The sequence below is a fragment of the Vipera ursinii genome (genome assembly GCF_947247035.1).
Source record: "Vipera ursinii genome assembly, chromosome: 2".
NCBI classification, from domain to species: domain Eukaryota; kingdom Metazoa; phylum Chordata; class Lepidosauria; order Squamata; family Viperidae; genus Vipera; species Vipera ursinii.
Genome location: NC_139513.1, coordinates 187167974 through 187190788, shown reverse-complemented (window position 1 = coordinate 187190788; position 22815 = coordinate 187167974). Strand labels below are relative to the sequence as shown.

At 42.1% G+C, this 22815-nt stretch overlaps 1 protein-coding gene across 1 annotated transcript in view; it reads right to left on the bottom strand.

The window, feature by feature from the left end:
• LOC310636417 (sodium/potassium-transporting ATPase subunit alpha-1) overlaps window positions 1-15293 on the bottom strand; it is a 28694-nt gene extending 13401 nt beyond the window's left edge. The window contains exons 1-7 of the mRNA XM_083356225.1: window positions 15045-15293; window positions 3069-3176; window positions 2552-2611; window positions 1469-1672; window positions 528-641; window positions 269-403; window positions 32-149 (exon numbers count right to left, since the gene is read on the bottom strand). Of these exons, the coding sequence (XP_083212351.1) occupies window positions 32-149; window positions 269-403; window positions 528-641; window positions 1469-1672; window positions 2552-2611; window positions 3069-3176; window positions 15045-15056 (751 nt within the window). The 5' untranslated portion in view covers window positions 15057-15293. The remainder of the gene's footprint in view (window positions 1-31; window positions 150-268; window positions 404-527; window positions 642-1468; window positions 1673-2551; window positions 2612-3068; window positions 3177-15044) is intronic.
• Between the last annotated feature and the right edge of the window lie 7522 nt (window positions 15294-22815).

Below are 22815 nucleotides of genomic sequence, written 5' to 3'. Positions count from 1 at the left end.
TTGTTGGTCAAATATTGGAAATTATATTTACCTTCAACACAATTAGTGGAGAAAAATGCAATATTTCTGGTCTCTAGTGGGTTATCATTTGTAAAATCTGGAGACCTTGTCTGAGGCTCTGATTCACCTGTGAGAGATGAATTGTCCACCTGCAGGAGAAAAAGTGCCCATATGGTTTTTATGCAGGCACTGGGTGATGCCATGTCTAGATCCTCTGCAGGTTGTCCAATACAGTCTCTTCATTTTTACCCCTTGAAGATATACATACCTTACATCCATTAGCTGAAATTATTCTCAAATCAGCTGGGATTCTATCTCCTCCCTTCACCTCCACTAGGTCTCCAACAACTACACCTTCAGCATTGATGCTCAGTTTCTCTCCATTTCGGATTACCAAAGCTTGCTGCAAGAAGAAGCAACGTTCAGTAACAATATAGGATAGCTTCACTACCAATGTGTGATCGAAGATACATAAAAATGTGTAACTTGTGTATTTAAAAAAACCTGAAACCTTAGCACTTTCATACCTGAGGCACCATATTTTTGAAGGATTCCATGATCTTTGAACTCTTTGCTTCTTGGTAGTAAGAGAAGCAGCCAGTTATGATGACAACAGCAGCCAGAACTACACCTAGATATAACTACAAGTAGATACAAGTATATGTGAGTCAGTCTTCTAATTGATATTACTTACTCATACAAACCTCAGTAAACTCTGCTCCAAGTTTGCAACATTAATTGTAGGCAATTATTTTTACAACAATGCTCCCAATGATTATATGTTGCTGATGAAAAGAATGTGTGAAGAGAAGAATTTAAAGAAGAAGAAAAAAAACAGGACAGCAAACTACTTTCTGGTCAGAGGGAGAAAGGACCATAACTTAATCCAATTTGTAAATTAAACAATATGAGAAAACCCCACCCCAAACCTAACTGGCAAGTGCACTAGAAATATACAAACTAAGCTTTAGACAGGCAGATAATAAATGTATCATGCAGAAACCTGAGTTCAAAGGGCAAAATGTAATTTGAGCATGTGTAGTGGACATGTAGCACTTGCAGGGACCTTCTGTAGTTGTTATATAATCTAGAGAAAAGATGCATCTGATTTAACGTGACCCTACGGGTCAGACATGCACACTCTAAATCACATTTTCAACTCCCATCTGGATTGCTGCATAGCCTTAGATCATAGCCACCATGTTTATACTTAGTCCCAGCAAAAACGAGTAGCCAATAAGGACAAATCAAAACATCAGTATTTTATGTTTTCACAAGAATATATCCTCCCCCTAATTCTGGGCAACTGTGAGTAGTTTTTAAGTAAAATCTTCCAGCAGCCTCTTCTGACAAGACATATAACCTTGAAGCCCACAGCCAATGTGTTGACATATTGGGGCATCACCATATCCCATGATATCTAAACTGGGCTACTCAGTCATGCCTCCCATTTCCCCTCCCCACGTACATTGTCATTATTAGGTTCTTCTCCTGTTGCAGCTTGAATGCCAAACGCCAGAAAGCAAAGAAGGGCTCCAATCCAAAGCAGAAGGGAGAAGCCCCCAAAGAGCTGCCGGCAGAATTTAACCCATTCTGGGGTCGTGGGAGGGGGAGTGAGAGTATTAGGGCCATCTCGAGCCAGGATTTCTGCAACCCGTGCAGCAGACAGTCCCTAAGGTGCAGAAAGGGAATGAGGAATTCAGTTACAGAAATGCAACATGGAGGTTACTTAAGAGTGCTATAGCTGTCAAATTGTAACATAGCAGTTTCTTTCTTAAGTGACATGTCAGTTTTTTACTCATTTTCAAAAGAACTTCTTCCAAGTAAGCTCAGCATTTATCTACTACAATTATTTGAATGTTGCCTGCTTCAGCTGCCTCAGCTTATAATAGTGGATTAAAATGCATGAAATCCAAAACATTAAAAACATTAAATCTGAAAAAAACACAGTCTTCACTGATAAACTTTCACTGATAAAAGACCACCGTCCTTAATATTATAATTACCATAATGCTACCCTTCAAGTATGTGACAGTCAAAACATATGAATGATAGTAATAACAGATTAACAGAATTGGAAGGGACCTTGGAGGTCTTCTAATCCAATCCCCTGCTCAAGCAGGAGAATCTATGCATTTCAGACAAGTGACTGTCCAATCTATTCTTAAAAACCTCCAGTGATGGAGCACCCATAAGCTCTGGAGACAAGCCATTCCACTGATTAACTGTTCCCACTGACAGAAAATTTCTCCTTAATTCTAGGTTGGATCTCTCCTTGATATGTTTCCATCCCTTACTTCTTGTAAGGGATGGAAACTTATAAAAATGAATGATAAGCTAGAATATTATCATACAATGATCCTCTAGTATAATTCACAATGATTCCACGGCAGCAGCATTTTAGAAAGATGCTCAAGCCAAGCTGGGGAAGAGAATGTAACTTCTGAATTATAACAAGAACGTGAATTGACATTGTGTTCCTCACAGAACTTGCTGCCACACATTTTGTACTTTCAAAGCAGAAAACTCCCTCCAAAATTACCCAACTTACCCGGCTGAGATCAGTTCCATATTTGCGATGAAGTTCATCAAGGCTGAGTTTGTGATCATCCTGCAAAGTCAAAAAGACTAGTGAAGCCACATTTGGGTATCCAAGGATTTTGTCAAAATATTGATGGAGTTTAACCTTAGCAGTTACTGGAAAGAATTTCAAGTTGATAAACAAATTAAGTTTACCTGAGGTTTAAGCCTGTGTGTGTCAAGGGGAAACAAAGAACTTTTTGTTATTGTTAGTTGTGAAGTCATGTCCGACCCATCCCGACCCCATGGACAATGTTCCTCCAGGCCTTCCTGTCCTCTACCATATTCAATTAACAAATTACCATTTTATTACCTGACATCCAGACTTTTGATGATGGTGAGATGGTAAATTATCTAAGCCAATTTGGAAAACTTTTAATGGTCCAATCCAAGGCAGTCAACTTAAAAGTTAGAAAATTGACAATTCATGCCAACCCAAGCATTATATTAATTTCTTTGCCCCTAATGTGGATAAAAATTGGTCTTACCAGTGAAACTTCCTTTTTTAGTTCATCCATATCCTTTTCTTTTTTTCCTTTTTTCTTCTTTGCTCCATTCTCAGATGTAGCTGCAGGTTCATACTTGTCACGTCCAGTCTAGATGAAAATCGGAGAAACGATGAAAGAACTGCCTTACACTGAACCAGGTCATTATTTTTATTTTATTTTAGTTACTTATTTGAATTTATTTACCACCCGATTCCAACTGACTAACCCATGCAGTTTTGTATTTTCAACTTCTGACTAGCTTTTCCAGGGCTCTGGACAGAGGTTCTAATACTACATCTCCCCATGAGAAATCTTTGCTCTTTTATGTAAAAATCCTAAAAACAATCATTATAATACACAGTCCTTCTCAGATTTCACAACATATTAAAGACAATGCTCTATTAATGTGTGCAGAAGCCTACTGCACATGTCACAAAACAGAATCACAAGATTTCATTTGTAAAGCTGATTTTCATCACTCTCAGGGCATAACACTAGGATGTCTGGAGCCTGAGTATAGTTCAGGATGATTATGCTTTGAAACAGTGTCTGTACTGATACGGCATTAGCAAAATAAAAACACAGAAATAGCTGCTTTTTAAGTGCTTATTCTACTGGCTTGTTTCATACACGACACTACCAATAATATAGTCTGCTTGATTACTGTATAGCCTGCCCCACTAATCATAGTTAAAACAAATAACATCATACTATTACAGTCATGGTATTAGGCTACTCACTTCTGGATAAGGAAGTAATTTAATAAAAAAAATAAATACAGCATACAAGAAGCTTTAGAAAACCTGGTTTGCTATATATTTGAGGTTAGGGCAGGGGTCCCCAACCTGTGGGCCACGGCCCGGTAGTGGGCTGTGGCCTCCTGGCCACTGTGCACACGTGTGCATGCATACCCCCTCACTTGAGCTAGTGCCATGGCTGTGGGGCATGAAAATGGGCCATCGCCGTGCCTCAGCTGCAAAAACGGAACACCGCTGCCGCACCTCAGCCACAAAAATGGGACCCCGCTGCACCTCGGGGTGCAAAAATGGGACACAGCTGTGGCAACTCAGGGCACAAAAACAGGATGCCATGTGCTGCGGGGCAAAAAACAGGGTGCCGCCACACTGCCAAAACCGACAACCACTGCGCTGCAAGGTGCAAAAATGGCCACTGCTGTGCCACGGGGCACAGAAACAAGGCACTGCACCACACAAGAACGGGGCAGGGCTAGTATCACGTGGGCACTAGCCCCACTCCATCTGCGGCGCATGCTTGCTTGTGGCCCCGTGCACATGTGCGCATGTAAAATGCTTCCCCCTCCTTTTTCCTCTAGTCTGCCAACCGACAAAGGTTAGGGACCCTAGGTTAGGGAGATGGTTCTTTAAACTTACTGTGCCATTTGGAATGTTGCAGGACTGAATCTGGGTCACTCACCTGGGACCAGGGGTTTTTGTTTTCTGAGCTTTCGGACTCCTGCCAGAGCCCCCATCCTCAGGGACCTTCTCAGCAAGATGGGCTCCGGCACGAGTCCGAAAGCTCAGAAGACAAAAACCCTGGTCCTGGGTGAGCGACCCAGATTCGGTCCTGCAACATTATTCTGGGACACATATATTCACTTCATCCATTTGGAATGTATTTCATGTAATGGTTAAATGTAATGTACTGTTACATATAAATATTACAGCCCTAAATATTTCCCCTTTCCAGAAACATCCTATTTTGAAAGGCAGCATGTACATTAGTTAAATCTAATGCAAATATTAATAAAAAAATAATAATTAGTTCTGCATCTTATTATTTGAACTGCAATTGCCTTAGATATAATGTCTTTCTTTCAGGGAGATGAAGTTGTTTTTAATCCATTTTCCCCCTAAGAATTGTAGTTTCTAAGATCAGTATGTGCTAATATTTACAAATCCTATAACGAAGGAACAAACTTTAAACTGAACAATTGTGTTCACACAGGACGTTCAAATCAGTATTTTTATTATATCAAATAGACCATGAGGAAGGAAAAAGAAGACCTCAGGTCATTTTGAACTTAGCCACTGTTTTTACTCATATTCTGCTCCAAGGACCTTCCCCACCCCGCAACAGCTATTATTTGAAGAGTATGAGAAAACTCTTACATACAGTACTGACTGCATTCCAGGGGCTAGGACTGCATAGATCAGGGTGGCCTCTTTCCCATTCCTCTCTAGGCATTCACCTTTCCTCTCTCTAACTGCCGCTTGCAGCGTCCTGCGGGAATCCTGATGATAAAAACCCTTGCTAGTCTTCACCATTTGTGACTCCTAAGAGTCACAAATGTTCTATTTCACATATACTCTATTTCACAAATAGAGTGAAGGGTTCAATTAATGTTTTAAAATTTTATTTCTTAAGCATATTCCTGAAAAGGGAAGCCTTAAGAATAGAAGTGCTGAAATTTAACTAGTGGAAAACTTCAGTTCCCTGCTCCGCCTGTTGCCTAAGAAGGTAAACAGAGCCGCTCACACTTTTTAAGTAAGTTGTGGAAAATCTGGGTCTGGTTGCCAATGGTATCCTTCAAAAAGCTTTGCAGAGGTTAGGATATTATCAAGAGAAAATGGAGCCCAGCTACTTGGATAAAGCATTACAGGACATTCAAGGAATAATACTTTGTTCATGTTTTTCACACACTCAGGGCTACAGAACATTTGGAAGAGCACTGCGAGCTGGAATGAAGCTTTTGTTCTCTGCCTCTTATCTGTTTAGAAGGTAAAGCAGAGCTGAACATTCCTGACATTCCCGTCACTGTATTGTTTCCCTTCTATAAAGAGGGGAAGGGAAAAACATTTCAAAAAAAGAAAACGTCTACATTCTTTAGATAAATGGCACTTCTGCTATCCCAACTGCTTATTTTAAATACAAGCAAAAAATTTAGATTATTTTAGATTATCCTCAGGGAAGGGCACAGGAAACTGTTTCAGTCAGAATCACTTTATTTCCCCCCCACACACACACATTTATATTTAAAAGGGAGCACAATCCACAATCTTATTTTAATGCCCCCAATTATCTTCCTTCTCCTCACCTCTTCAGAACACAAATTCCCCTGAACTACAAGAACTACTGTCCTGAATCTAAGTCCTTGGTGTAATATCATGGCTGAACAATTGCTTCCAATAGCCTCTCTGGCAAGGCGGCTTCAGATCTATACAAAAATTTCTGTTTCAGTATATGCTGATATTTAATTTAGATGCAGCACTGGAGTAGCACTTACTTACTTCCTTACTATGCAACTCAATCTGCAACATGGCAGTGTACTGGACACAATTAATCAGGAGGATAAGATCTTATTTAATCCACTAGTTTCTGGTAAATATGCAAGTAATTCCTCCAATTAAGATCAAGCCTGGGCAGAACAGGGATTAGGATGTCCGCAACCAGGATTTTGTACTCAGACAAACATTAATCCATGATTGTGTATGAGGAAGGGAAATTGATCCAATAAAATACAGCAAATAAAGTTGCTAAATTACCAGACCCATAGTACATTTGTTAATTAAGATCTTCAATATTAAAAGATGTGCTTAGTCATGTGGATGTATTCACCCAAATGGCAAAGTCTGCCCATACATGTAATTTTAGAAGTACAGTCAAAACATTTATTTATGCAAACAGGATGGTAGTGCTGTAACTCAGCTATGCAAAACAATATTACACACCCAGCCAAGTTGTATTTCAATAAGATACCATGAACGTTTTAAAGATGTCAAGAATTCTTCCTCATTTTCTGATTTGCAAAATTAACAATGTGCCCAAACTAAAACCTGAGGGGGGAGTTGTAGGAGGGCTACTCTATCAATCTGAAGAAAATAAGAGCAGAGAGGAAATCTTAACAAAGTCCCTGGGAATCTATTCTATTATTATAATAACATCACAAAAGCAGCATCTCAAGGAGAGTTAAAAACGCTACTGTTCTCTAGCCTCAGCAACACCTGCAGAACAATTACTTTCATATGGTAATTCATGGATAATGATATTTTCCCAGTGCCTCCTTACTTCAAGCATGCATTCTTTAAAGTCAAATGGCAACTAAAAAAGGTGGTGCCAGCCTCCCCTGCAAATCACCTTTTACTTTTTCATATCCCAAGTATGGCATGTCCCTACAGCAGGGGTGTCAGACTCAATTTCATTGAGGGCCACATCAGCATTGCGGTTGACCTCAAGGGGGTGGGTGGGTGTGGCCTGGGTGGGCGTGGCCTACTGGGTGGGCGTGGCTAGAGTGCGTATGGCCTACTGGCTAGGCGTGGCCAGCTCTACATCGTTCGCATCAAGGGTGCCTATGGGGGCCTGGGCAGGAGTGGGACAGATCTGAGGGTCTCTGGCAGAAGGAGGGTCTCTGGGCCAGGGCCAAGGCAGTGGGGGCCGTTCCCTCACTGTTTCCAGGATGGCTTCATGGGCCACATGAAACCACTTCACGGGCCAGATCTGGCCCCCGGGCCTTGTGTTTGACATGTCTGCCCTAGAGGATGCTGCTGCTTGAGAAGCCAAGACCAAAGGTTAACATTCAGTCACAAAGCTAGTGTACAATGATAAAACAACTGGATATTGCAAACCTGAGAACAAAAAGAGATCTTTTATCCAATCTGAGCCAATATTAATCTCTTTTAACTGAATCATACCATGATTTATTTCAGAGACAGGTAACTTTCTTTCACTATGGGGGCTGAACTTTTTTCCTGCAAAAAGCCCCATTTTTTGGCTTACAAAGACCACAAAAATTATAGATCACAGGAAAATGAGCTAGTATTTTCTTCCATTCTAGTACGTGTTTGTGTGCTTACCCACCAAAAATTATGTTGATATATATTTGTTATAAGCCTTAGAATGTTGGCAACCAAGTCTTTGGGACTGCAAAACAGGCTGCATATATCTACTATCCCTCAGCAAAGTTACACTGCATCTCTTGGCTGCCTGTCTTGAAAGTAGCCATGTTTTTTTCCACGATTGTACAGCAGTTGCATAGGCAACCAGGAGAACCCAGGAAAAAAAATTCTTCTTTAAAGAGTTGCAGACAGGAGCTCTATGCTTCAAAGGCTCTTTTTATGCTTGGATCCGAACTATCACAGAGCCCTGGTTTGGACTAGACCAGAGAATCAATCCAAAGGCTGTAAGACAGAGTAGGAAGTTAAAAAAACATCCTGGAAGAAGACAGGCAAATCACCTTCCTATCTCAGCTCTGAAAAATACCTTAAGGTGTCTATGAAGTCACCAAGCTATGTGAATAGAAAACTTCCTTTTTCTACCCCTATTTTTGGTTGCCAACAAGCACAATTTTTTAATGGTTTCAAAACTAAAAATAAGCGATTTCCTTCAAACAGAGAGGCATACTCCTGACATAAGGTTGAAAGTATAGACTGGAAAGTAGGGATGTGCAAAATTCTGCCTGAAATTACTTGTTTGATGGGGGGTGTACCTGAACCAAAACATGCATTATTTGAAGTACTTTGGTTCATGTGTAGAACAAGAGAAGAGCTGTCTTGCTCCAGGCATGGTCTGAAATGCAATTGTTCTGGAAAGAACTGGTTTGAGAAGGAAGAGCCCAACCCATTGGTGATAGCAGCTGAGGGGAGGGAAAGGAGTGCTGGGAAGATGAGGACATGGGTTCAATAGAACGTGCCCACTGGGACACTGCAGATAGTGGCAGTGGCAGCAACCCAGAGGAGGGAAAGGAAGGAGCTGGGAAGGGCAGAGAGCAATGCAGGTGGGCCAGTCAAATATGCCCCTCTGGCAGCTGCTGAAGGAAGCAGGGGTGATACATGCCAGTCTAATCCACTTGTATCATCCAGATATTGCTTCTCCTGAACCTCTGTATAGCCGAAACATTCTGAGCTTTGATTCTGCCAAACCATGGCTCATCTAAAATGATTTGGCAGAATTTCTGGGGCACAATGGTTGGCTCCAATTCAAAAGAAGATTTAATTTTCCATTACATGCATACCCCAACAGGCTCCACCGCACCTGCAACAACCTTCAGTTTCAAGCACAATTGAAAACACCAAGTTTTATATTACAAAGTCCTTTACAACCTGAGAAAGCATTATTCTGAGCTGTTCAGTAACCACCTCACAAATGGTGTCTTTATACAGTATTTACAATTTTCTATTTCAGGATGTTCTAATATGACATAATGATACTGTAATTTCACCCAAAAAGAAGCATTTGTATTTATTGTATCTTCTGCTTCTACCTAATTTTTAGGATATTAGCAGCCACTGTCCACATGCAGCCTTTTTTTAAAAGCTCTTGGAGTTCCCAAGACCAGTATGGAAGAAACTGAAGTAAAATTGCATTAAGCCTCTGACACATTTCACAGAATTGTAATGCCAGAAAATTAATCCCTTTAAGCAGCAAAAAACCCCACTCCATTGTGGCTTTGTGCAATTGCATCACCCCACAGCAGTCCAATGTTCATTCCTCCTTCCCAGAGTACATCAAGTTCTTTTTGAAGATGGACAAACGTCTGTTCAAAGCTCATACCATTTCTCTTTCCTGTGTTGCCTCGAGTGGCATTTTTCAGGTATAAATTATGTTCTCAGCAAAGGATCAGTAGCTACAATGAAAGGCGACTCCTGTGCTCCAGTGAACCAGAAGCATGCAATATTTCTAGGCTAGGGGCCACACCTAGATTGCCTAGGGTGGAACTAGTACTTATGTGACAAATTTTCTCTTCTGTGAGGGTTTCAGGTAAAGCGTGTCTCCCTTCATTTGCTTCTTTCCCTTCATTCCTTCAGGCCACAGCTCCCCTTCTCATGCTGCTGCTACTGCTCCTCCATTTGCAACACAATACATACTGCGAGCACAAAAGGTACTGGGGCATTCTTCCACAGCAGCCAGTCGGTTGATTTGAGTAGTACACCAACACTGCCAGAGAACAGCTTAAGTGAACAAAGTCAACAATTTCTACTTGATAATTTCTCACAGGGGAGTAGGCCAAGGGACACAATGGGAGCCCCCTGCCCTGGGTCAAATAAAAATTTTCCTGTTTCAAATGTTCATTTTCCATTTGGAGGGTTTATGAACAAAAATAGGGGTTTAAGACAGCCATTTTTCACTTATGTGCCTATAAAACATGTACATTCAAAATTCCTTTTTACTGTGTGCAATCCAGGTTTTTATACATTGTGCACTGTGCTTTAACAAATGTGGCTTATATGAGACAATAGCTGCAATGTAAAGAGAACACAGCTGTGGATGTCTATTCCCCTGGCAAAAATGATCCCTTGGTACAAGGCATTATCTTTAAACTTCTATGGAGAGTGAAATGTAGGAACAATTTACAGCACAAACACCTTGACTACGGTCTTGTTATTTCATGCCCAAATGCAGCAATTAAATTTTCACTGAATCCTGCAAAAAACAAAGACTAATATGAACCAAGGACTATCTCAAGATATGGACTGGAAGAACTCCTGAAATCAGGTGTTGCAAAAAGTGCATTTTAATTGGAAAAACTAGAAGGGCAAAGATGATTATGTACATTTATCCTATGCCTCTCCTACCTATTTTGGTTCATATAACAGCACTTGTATAGATTAATGTAATCCATCTCAGGCTGCAAGATGTTTTGGATACATCTCTCGCCCCAAACATGCTTGGCTGGGCCTGATCAGACTTGTAAAAATTAAACCCCTATTAACTAGGAATGTGCAAAATTTGTTGAATGCAGAACAGTATGTTAGGGAGATCTCTGGAAAAAACTCTTTTCCTTCTGAATTAAATTCTATGTCTAGAAGTGCTTGATGGTATTCTGGGTACAATGTTTTGGGTAAAACATACCCATTTCTGGATTCCATTTCCAGGTCAATCATTTTTTGATTCTGTGTAAAAGCTTCCAAGATCATTCTGATTTTTTTAGATGGAAATGAACAACTCTGATGATGTTAAAGAGAGCTTTTCTGCATACTTCTGTATGTTATAAGATCATTACGGGTATGAAATATTTCTCTCAGTACTTGTGGGAGGGAGAAGATGTTGGAAATCCTAAAAAGGGCATTATGGCTAGATGCTAGAAAATTCTTTACCATTTTTTTAAACTACAAAGTTACACATATGAATGAATTCTTAAAATGATTTTGATTTTACAACCACCTCTTCTTTTATTTTTATGTTCCATTAACACAACTGTTTTCTTTTCTTCCCAATCCTACAAAATACTTTGCTACAAAGAGATTTTAGTTACAAAAGGGGAGGGCAGTTCATGCATATGTTAAGCAAAGGACACATAAGAGTTGTCCTCTAGCATAGCTCAATTACATATGGTTAAAACTGAAAATAGTGCACTCAAGAAGGAAAAAAAATACTGGCTAACATCCATAAACCCAATTAGATGGGAAGGATCCCATTTACATTTACAGTAATCATCTGTGCAGGAAAGTTATGTCTTGCAACTATACTTGAATTGCTGCTTACGTAAGAGCCAAACCCAAGGATCTAACCCGCTCAAAGAGCAACAAGATAGGTTCAAGTACTTTTCCATTTCTCTAGTGTTGAAACACATTCATCTGAGTCTTTAGTATAGCATGGCTGTTACTCTTTATTTGAAATCCAAATCTGATTCATCTGAATCAAAGATCCCTCTGCGATTTGCTTAACGAAGTCAGTGCTAACAAGAATTCCCAAACTACACTCTTGGCTCTGTTTATTTTACCAGGGAAGCAACAGAGCATTCAAAAGAAGCTCTTACATTTCTTCCAATAAAGGTACAACTTCATAGCAGCGCATTGCAATGAACCAAGAAATCTAGTTGTTGCAGAAGCGACCCCAGTTCAAAACCTATGTTCCCAAAGCCTTAACTATTAACTAATTCCACCTCCCCACCCCTCGGAAAGCTACCAATTGCTAATATAGTGCTAGAATCATACAGCTAGAAAGTTTATACATATTTTAAGAATTTTACAGGCAAACATCCATACCAAAATCTTTCCAGCCTTTGCCATTCAGCACTGTGGTAAAAAAATATTGGTGGCAGAATTTTAATCAATCCAGCAAATGCATACCTCCTTGGCCATTACCATTGTTTCCTCAACACAGCATAACTGCATAAAACTATCTATAATCCTCAACATTATTTTGAGGCAGTAAATCCTACAAAATTTGGTACATCTTCAGAACTATACTGAAAATAGACTTTTGGTTCTGCTGAGAGCGGAGCTACCATCTGTGGTGAAATGAAGAACCACCAACTCACTCCTCATGATGTGACTGGAAGACAATAGCCTCTGTTGGGTGACTGCGAAATGATGGGATGCCCTAGCCATGGTTGGTGGCTTTATGGACATTGGGTTTTGTTGTTGTTAGCTGCGGTCGTGTCCGACCAATCGCGACCCTATGGACAACGTTACATTGGGTTTACATACTTCTTTTTCTAATCACTTTTGGAAATTGCTTATTAATTGCTCTTTATAGTCTGCCACTATAAATAGTATTTAAAAGATGCTCTGAAAGTGAACAAGTTTTACCAGACAAGGCGGAGACTGATATGAAACATGGATTTAAAAATGATAGGCTAAAAGTGATACAGATAAAAGATGAACAAATGAAATTGGCTGATGTCTTAATAATTAAACGGGATATAAAAATAATAAACTAAAAGAGCAATCTGGACAACTTTCCTATATTGGATTTACAAGAAAGACTGGTTAAAATTTTGAAGAATTTTATGAGAACTGGCAAAGAAAATGAAAAAAAAGTTCTAGGACATTATTTGAAAAGATTGAGCAAGATTGTTAAAATTAAAAAAAGGAATACAAAGTTGGTTTATTTGATCAAGGTTAAAACAGATGTGTTATTTCTAGTGATGCTTAATGGACTTTTGCTTACTAGAACTTGAACAATGAGGTTTTAAAGATTTGTTTATAGATAAAAAATGAGATACAAGAAAAAAATAATTTAAGATGTTACTAAAATTGTTTATACTTATGTAAATACTTTCTTTGTACTTTTCTTTTACTTCTTCATTACATTCTATTTTTTTCTTCCATTTGTTTTTTCTGCACATTTTTATTTTTCTTCTTTTAGTTTATATTTTTTATCTTTTTAATTATTATATTTAATAAAATTACTATTAAGAAACTAGACTGGGAAAGCAAAGAGGCTAAAAGCCTAAAAAATGATTCTTCTGCTTCTGAAATTGCAGTTCTCTGAAAACCAACAAAAATTCCTAACAGTCAAGCAGCTTAGTTTATTTAATTACCGGATCAGGCTTTACCTGTGATTCTTTTAATGCTCCGAACTTTCACCAAAAAGGCATCAAAAATAACAGTACGCCTTCTGTCTGAAACAATCACATACATACGCATTTGAAAATGAAGCAAGCTGTTGCATCAAACCACAGGATTTTATAGAAGTTTCCATAATGTGGCAACAGCCTCTCGTTTCCACCTGCCCTACTGAATGAACCATTCTAAACAGCAATCATTCTGCAGATCTAGGCCCTCAAGGCCTCAGCAGAAATAGAAAGCTGCTCTAACACGATTCTAATATTCAAGTACACAAGCATGATTTCAACATTATGGAGTGTCCTGTTGGAATAAAGTGATTAGACTACCTTGGGCCATTTTTCATTTAGGACTGATTAAAAAGCATCCAGATTTCCACAAGTGAATGAACAGACAAAATGGCAGCACTTGCCTAGAAAGTTTTCGCCTAATTTCCTCTCCAGGAGACAACTGAAGTACAAGAAATACTTCCAACCAACAAGTTTAAAAAACTCAAGTTACCATTTTTTAAAATCAAGCCAACCATCAGTCTTCATCGTTTTAAAAACCGTTTTCGGATTGGAAGGTTGGTTAGAAATGGTTACCTCCAACACAGAAAAGCTCTTATTATCATGTCTGAACCGGCCTGCTTATCTTTTTCACTTTTCTGAGTCACGACTAACTCTTGTAATTTCGTGGTTAGAAAGTTATGCCTTTTAAAAGCTATTAAGCGAAGGAAGTAATATTTTTTTCCTACGGGCATTCCTGACTAAACAAAAGAAGAATGTGATATGCGTGCCCGCATATTTTCAGTTACCTCACGTCACAACATTAAACGGCTAAATTAACAAATAGGTAACCGTCAATTAACACATTAAACCGAAAAAGGAACGGGAACAAAGGATTAACCGGACAAGACGGGGAGGCTGCGGGCAGAATGGCATGCATTTCAAAGGCCAAAACGAAACTCTCCTACAGGGATAATATTTAATGTCTCCGGGACATTACTTTATCTAAGTTTCTATATATAACTCAGAGAACAGTTTGTAACCTGTGGGATTTCTATTTTTTTTAAACAGGTCTTTCCAAAAACTAACACGAACCCTCCGCTCCGGAATTCGGAGAATAGTTCGATTCTCGCAGCCTTAGGCGCGCCATTCTGACTGGCACATTCGCGAGGCTCGCCACCGGTTAAAACCAAGAAAAGGGAGGATATCGCTACGGAATTTCCCGAACGCCTTTCCGGAGATCGTCGGCTGGCCGGCCCGCCCGCCCCCTTCCCTCCAGCGATTCGTTGCTTCACTCTCCGGCAGCCTGTTTGCTCACCGCGAGCCGCCGAGAGTGGAATTATCCGCCCCACGACAAGATCCTGTTCCGCTTCTACGAGAACCTCGTGTTTGGGGCACATTCTCAGGTCTAGTTTGTAGGGCGGCGCTTTTAAGCCTTCGCCTTTTCAGTCTCCATGGCAGCGCCTCTCCTCGGTGCAAACCGTGCCGGACGGCAGGGATCGCGGCAGCGGGCCATCCATCTTCAGAAAAAAACGCGCCCGTTCAGCGGCCGAGCAGGCGGGGGCTGCCTTGGCCGTCGGTACCATTAAAGGAAAGAAACTTCCTTTTTAGCAACAGGCGGTGCTACGGTAGTTCGTACCGCCGAGGTCCAGGCGATTATCGCCTTCCGGCTAAGAGACGCCACCGAGTTCGCGCGCTGTTCCCCGACCCCAAGCCCGACCCCGTCCTTTTATTTTCCTCACCCCTTTGCTCATGGTGGCTGTCGGCGGTCCTTTCTGGGGCTACTGTCGATCTCCGGGAAGGGGGGGCGGCAGATAGAGAAGGAGAGTCTGCCACGTGTGCGCTGCAAGCAAGTGGGAAGCCCGGCTGGGGAACGCTTGTTGGGCCGCCCCCTCTTCACCGACCGCTTGCCGGAGCACCCGCGGAATGCAGCCGGAGTGACCGCCGAAGAGCGCCTGTGCCGCATAAACCCAGCTGGCCAGCCTCATCCGCCCCGCCCTTGAACGGTGTTGGCTCCGCCCTGATGGAAAAGTGTGGGTAGGTGGAAGGGCCTCCGGGCGGTTTACGCTGGTGGAAGGGCCTGGCGAGCGTTGCTGAAGCGGTTTTGCTAGGGTTGCCGCTCCGCCTCTTTCAGGTGCCTGAGAAGGACTTGCTCCCCGCTCCTTGTTCCCCAGTTTCTACATTTGAACGGGATTTGTAACCGTGTAGCCAGCTTAAAAGAGAGACCTATAGGTCTCGATAGTACGGAGTTTATAGGATATTCTAGATGAGCGCTTAAAGTCGAGAATAGATTCGAACAAATGCGAAGTAGAATGTGAACGTTAGACATTAAACCAGCAAAACATTTGAGATATACTTTTAACTGTATACGAATACACCAGCTTTCTTTTCTTTTATATTGAAACACTAGAAATACAACAGTGCAAAAATTTTTATGAAATGTAAATGTCCAGAGATTATTGCACTAAGCGTAGCAAACAGTATGTTCTCTCTAGGAATGTGAGGGTGCTCTCCAAGTGGGTGTTCCTGTGAGCATGAACGGGGTGACTTCCACGTTTTCGAAACAAATGTGTATATGGAGCCATTTTCATTTTGCAATATTTATTGGTGAGCAATTTGTTTTTTTCTCAATCCATTCCTATTTTGGAACATCTGACTTACTATAAAATCAGAGTAATCTTTCTTGTCTATATAAATCTGTCAGTAGGGAGAGAAGAATCAAAGAATTGCATACTTCGCTTAAAACTACGAGCCTTCATCAAATTGTGAGACATTTAAGGATGGTGGGACTTTCCTTTTGTAGAAGATGTAGATGTCAGAAAACACATTCACTGTCCTATGAAAAATCTCCTTTCTCCTAATCTATAATTATATAAATAATATACATAACATTTTAAAGAGAACTATTTAAAGGAAAAGTTATTGCATAATGTAAAAAATAAACAGTATGAGAACAGAAATGAGAGGTATAAGCTTTAATTCTCCAGAATGACATCTAATGTCCCTATTTCCAATCTATACTCTCAGCATGATTGCCAGCTATGACAGCAGTGTTGTGCTTCTGTGGGGAAAGACAAGAATTCTGTTTCCATCACTTACAAGTTCACTTACCAGAGTTCCTGTTTGTGAATGCTATGGGAGTGTGTTTGAGAGAGAAATAGAAGGAACAGAAAGGACTTTTGTTTTCTTTATTATACTTTCAAGAAAAAAACCCACACAGTTATAAATATCTTCTATGCCAGGGAAAAGATTCATAGATCTAATAGGGCAACCTTTAAGATTTATCAAGTCTGCTGTCAATTATTTCTTCCTAGTAACCACATATGAAGGAATAACTGCAAAGAACCATCAAAGAAGTACAATCAAAATCCTGAAAGCTTAGAAGCATTTCCCATATCCATCTTTCTAGTCAATGGATATGGCTTGTAAAAGAAATAGTACTTGTTTACACTGTTTCTTGATGGGACTGATTTGATTTTTAGGACCAAGCTCTTCATTATCTAAGTGATATGGTACATTGTTGATATGAAATGGACTGAACCTCAAACATTATTAGAAGTGTGAGGATGAAGGTTCATTCTCTAAGCTTGTGGGTGGGTTTTCGAATGTTTTGTTACCAGGCTAGGTAACATCTTCAGTGGAGTGTTTGGTCATAGCATGGTAGTTTGATCAAGAGCCATTTAAAATCATTTGTGAACTTGAGATGAAAACCTTGGTTTTTTAATGTCCCAGAATGTAACCTATAGAATAATACAGTTGAATGATAGAAAAACAAATTATGATGGAAAGGGAGAGAAGAATCTGAAAAAAACCCTTCCTTAATTTTCTGTTTTATTATATAGGATCAAGTTAATTATTTTGTATTGAGAGTCAGATGTAATATTAACCTTATATTAGCAAATTACTTTCCTTTGTAAATACCCAGAGTCTCTTAGCAGCCATTTTACAATGGTGTTACAAAAAGAGCCATTTTAATGATATCCAAAGTTTTCTTCAAAATTTTTATTTTAAAGATGTTTGGCATGGGTTCTCCTGTAATCTACTAACAATTTGCTGAATTCCAGGTTTGTAAAATCATTTGATGCCAATTTTAGTCAATCCCTCCTTGTGTTTTATACAGTTAAACTACTGGATAGGCTAAAAAAAATGAAAACATTTTTATAAGGTTAATATAAAACAAAGTCTATATATGTGTGTATTGCTGAGAACAGGAAGTAAATGAAATTTAATTCAAAAGATCCTCCATAATTTTATTCAAAATTCAAGCAGGATTGGTCATTATATTAAAGCATACTTTCTGATGTAATTTATTAAACATGTTTTTTTCATTAAACGGATAGAATTTTAACCAGTTTATGAAGATATGGCCATACTTCCTCACTTTTGCATTTGTTAAGGTTGCTACATTGTAGATAGAGATTCGTTGAGCTTTGTTACATTACAAATAGGCAACTTGGTACTCTCCAGATAACTGGACTACAACTTCTATATGTTCCAACCATCATGGACAATGTTCAAGGATTCCTAAGAATGGTTGACCCTAAGTAAGGCAACTGTCTTCCTTCAGTGCTTTGAGCACACAGAGACTTGAACCCATTTCATAAAAATACATGGTAGTCTCCATGTACATGCTAGAATGTCCATTTTGGAGAAGATGAAGACTATATTTCACTTGCACTCCCTGTTGCTTTGCTCTTATTGAAAATATTCTTTATCATACCAGAATTGGCCAATAGAAAAGGAGATCAGCTAAGGCAGCGGCCCTCGACCTTTTGGGCACTAGCGACCAGTTCTGTGGAGAGAGGTTTTTCCATGGACCAGAGGGGACGTGGTTTCATGTGCTGTCTGCATTCTGCAGATGGGGCTTCTCTTATTTGCACAGCCCGGTTTCTGGCATGCCATGGACCTGTGGTGGTCCATGGACCCCTGAGCTAAGGCATAAATTATATTGAAAAACAATTAACAATTAAGAGCAAGAATAAACATGCATTACTCCAGGAAAAAATATATGATGGGGGTACAGAAGAATCTTCAAACGTAGATGGTCAGTATTTGATTTCACCAATTACAGCCATTCGTATACAGACATTTGGCCCATTAGGGCCAGAGGAGCACGAAACTCTTGATCTGTCAGGCTTGAATTGGATTGAGCTGAAGGGAGGCCAGTTGGAGAACTGGCAAGTTTTGACACTGATGTCCTTCTCATAGAAGTTAAAATGATCCTATGCCTATCACACTTAGTAATAAGGCATTAGTCATTTGCATGAGTACCTTCCCAGAGATGGATCATATCTCACTGTTATTTTATGTATTTCTTTATAAACTTTTGTATATTGCTTTTCTACTTAAAATGTATTCAGAACAACCTTTTAATGTATATTATATTGTATTATATATTATATCTTCAATTTGTAAATGTCCTAAAATGTAGCCTCTAAACCTGGATGCAATATTAACAACAAAGAATGAAAAATAATGATTTTTGTGGATCTTGATACTATAAGCTTGTTGATGCAGCCCACAACTTCATTTATTTTTCTACAGCTGTTTCATGTTATTAGTTTATCATCAGCTTGTGATGTTCCAAGCCTTTTTGCCTGGGCTGTTCCTGTTATCATCACCAATCCTATTCTGATGCCTTTGATATTTCCTGCTTAAGTGCATTTGTCCTTGCTGAAATTTATCTTACTGGTTTCTTCCCATTCTACCAACTTGTTCCTGAATCTTGACATGATTCTCTAATATGTTTGCTATCCCCCTATTTTTGTGTTATCCACAAATTTGATTGCTATCTTTTCTAGCCCTTCACCCAGTCATTTATAAATATATTGTACAGGGCCTAGAATGAAACTTGAGATGCAACATTTCTATCAGTTTCAAACTTCAATCCTACCAAGTAAAATTAAGTACCCTCCCTTTTTACCTTGTATGTGTGTCTTATTCTTCCTATCCACTTTTATTTTGAATATGCGCTATGTCAGGGCTTTTCAACCTTTTCACCCACTGTACCACTTTTAGGATATGGCAACATCTGAGTACCACCAGTAGCCTAGCAAGGTGTCAAAAATTTGATGACCAAAAAAAAGGAAAAAAGTGATGAAGTACAGGTAGTTCTCGACTTACAACAGTTCACTTAGAGACTATTTGAACTTACAGTGGCACTGAAAAAGTGCCTCCCAAGCCACAGCCGAGCAAGACACCTGCCTGCCCACCCGGCAGCGCTCTTCTTCCTGTCCAAGGTTTTCATTGTTGTGAGCATTTCTGTTGAGGATTGGCAGTGGGGGTGGGGTGGGAGGGTGTTTGGTTTTTATTCCCCCCCCCGTATGCTGGGTGGTTGCAGCAGGTTTTGGTCGCTTCACATGACCCTGGGATACTGTGACTATCATAAATATGAATAAGTTGCCAAGCATCTGAATGTAAATCACAAGACCCTGGAGATGCTGCAACATTCCAGCTGATCGGCGCTTCTTCTGGGCTCAGCAGAAGCACCAGAATCAGCCCCAAGCCCTGACAGCCCTGCAGCTCCAGTCATCTCTCACTCAGGCTTGTGCGGTGCTAACACCAGTTCATCTCATTCCCCTCCCCCGCTACCACCTTTCTAGGATGGTTGCGTACCACCTGCCAGGTGCCAATGTACCACAGGTGGTACCCGTACTACTAGTTGAAAAGCCCTGCTCTATGTAAAGATATATTTTGCTTTTTTTTTGCCCAAGATGGCGACGGCTGCTGCCTAAGCTCCGTGCTCCCTGCGTTGGGCTCCGAATGAGCTTGGGGGGAGTCACAGCCGTGGCGGCGACCCGATGGAGAGGCTGGAGGTGTTCCCAGCAGTCGGGAGGCCGCTTTTGAGCGATGCGGAGGCTTTTTCTTCTTTCTTGGTCTCGCTGGCCTGAAGATCGGTCGAGGTGGGGGGTGCCGGCTGTGGCGTCACTGTTTCCAGCTGGTAGGCACTTTTCTCTTTCGGAAGGCCTCCCGGCCCGAAGACCAGCTGAGGTGCAGCCGCCCTGTGAGTGTCGTCGTCCCCAGTTCCATCAGGGGGTTTCCCTCTTTCGGAAGGCCTCCCGGCCCGAAGACCAGCTGAGGATCGGCCGGGGTGGTTGTGCTGCTTGAACACTATTTCAGCAGGTGGGCTCTCTTTGCCTTCGGCCTGAAGATACGCGGCCATGTTGCTTGGTTGTTGCCGCCCCCAGCGATGGCAGACGCCGCGCTGCACTGGGCTGCACTGGGACTCCTTTCTGGGAGCCCTCCCGGCCCGAAGATCGGCCGGAGAAGGACCTTGCAACTGGGACGGTTGCTGGACATTTGGCCCTACGGAGATAGGAACGGGGTGGGCGCCTCTTTGGTGGTGTGAAGACCCCCCCTTCTCCATCAGGACGCTCTGCTGGGCTAAAGGCTGGCTTGCATGAGCCCTTGCTGTCTGGTCTGCTGTCAGACGTTCTGTCAAAGATGGTGGCTTGATGGCCTGATGGCGTTTGGACCTTCTGTGATAAGACCTTGGTGTTTTGCTTGGTTGGGGAGGCCCTGGTTTGAGTTTCCTGGAATAGCTGACCTACACTGTACTTGGCATGAAGGACTGCCTTCTTAATCGCCCGGTTGGTTGGAGCAGGGTGGAACATGAACATCATCCCCACTCCTAAGACTTCCTATTGCCAGTTGATATGTACCGAGATTATGCCGTGGTGAGAGGGCGGCGGGATTGTCCATCAACCACCCACTGATGTGAGAGATCAGTGGGATGGGTTTCCGTGGTACCCTGGACTCAGTCCATCCCTGGTGGCCTTTCCTCAGCGGTGGTGAGAGAGCGGCTGCAGTTGATTCACCTGGTTGACTCGGGTGAGAGCTGAGTTGGACTGATTTGGGGGGATTGAGATGCTTATCCTGGCTTATAACATCACATCATTATGTCATCTAATTGCTCATTGGTTTATGGCCCTATGCAGTTGTTATCATGATATGGTTCACATACAATACTCTAGCACGGACTTGTATGCTCTCAGGGGGGCTCCTCCCTCCTGGATATGACCGGTCGCCATGTCCCTTACTTCCCTTGAGGACGGGCCCAATTGTTGGGACCCTGAGAGGTGGCTGGGCTTAAATAGGGGCCTCTGGTGGAAATGCATTAAGAGGCCCCTTGTATGTTTTTTAGCCGGTTGTTTTAAAGGGTTAGGGAGGGGCGGGAATGGGAGGGAGGGGGGAATCGGGGAGGGTTTTATCAACCGGCTGTCAGTCTGGGCCTCCAATAGTTCCCGGTGAGATGGGGTTGGGGACGTGGGCTTTTGGTTCTGCTGGTATGGGGGTGGGGTTAAAAATCCCCACGACGATTGGGAATGGCAGCAGGCGGTTACACAGAGGGCCGTATCAATATCCGGGACCGCGCCCCCGCTGTCTTCGAGCGGTGGCATGTTCCGACCCTCCGGTTAGTACCCTTGTATCCGGGGGTGAGGGGGATCAGGACCCTGAGCTCAGACTGGTGTATTTCAATGCCAGATCCGTGGTGAACAAAGCTCCCCTCGTCCGGGAATTGATCGAGGAGGAACACGCGGATCTGGCATGCATTACAGAGACCTGGTTGGGCCCAGAGGGCGGTGTCCCTCTGGTTGAACTTTGCCCTCTGGGTTTCTGTGTGCTACACCAGTCTCGGGCTCAGGGCAGGGGTGGTGGGGTGGCGGTGGTTATACAGGAGACCTTATGTCCGCGGGAGATCACCGTTGTCCAGATAGGCGGGAGTGAGTCCCTTCTCATGAGATGTGGCCGTCAGGCTCAGCTGGGTCTGTTGCTAACATACCTGGCACCCAGCTGTGTGGCAACGGCCCTGCCTGAGCTGCTAGACACCCTCTCAGGGTTGACGGTGGAGTTTCCCAGACTTATAGTTCTGGGCGACTTCAACCTGCCTTCCCTGGAAGAGTCGTCAGAGTTAGCTCGGGAGTTCATGGCTTCCATGACGGCCATGGACCTGACCCAAGTAATTCAGGGCCCGACTCATGGGGCGGGTCACACCCTTGACCTGATTTTTCTATCTGGACAATGGTTGGATGATTTGGGAGGGGGCTCACCATCTGTTGTCCCCCTGTCATGGTCCAATCATTATCTCCTGCGGCTGGTCTTCCACTGTGCCACCCCCCACTGCCGGGCTGTGGAACCGACCAGATGGTTCTGTCCCAGGTGCCTAATGGACCCAGAACGGTTCCAGACGGCACTTGGGTCCTTACCTATCTCCCTCACTCAGCCCCGTCGATGCCTTGGTTGATGCCTGGGAAAGGGCGGCTGCCGAGGCACTCGACCGTGTTGTACCCTTGCAACCCCAGACTTGGCACAGATCCCGTTGGGCTCCATGGTTTACTGTGGAGCTCCGGGAGATGAAGCATCGGAGACGGGGTCTAGAGAGCGGTTGGAGGTCTACCCGGTCTGAATCTGACCGATTGCGATTAAGAGCCTTCACAAGGTCTTACCTCACTGCGATGAGGACGGCGAAGTCTAATTACTTCGCTGCCCTCATCACGTCCGCAGATAATCGCC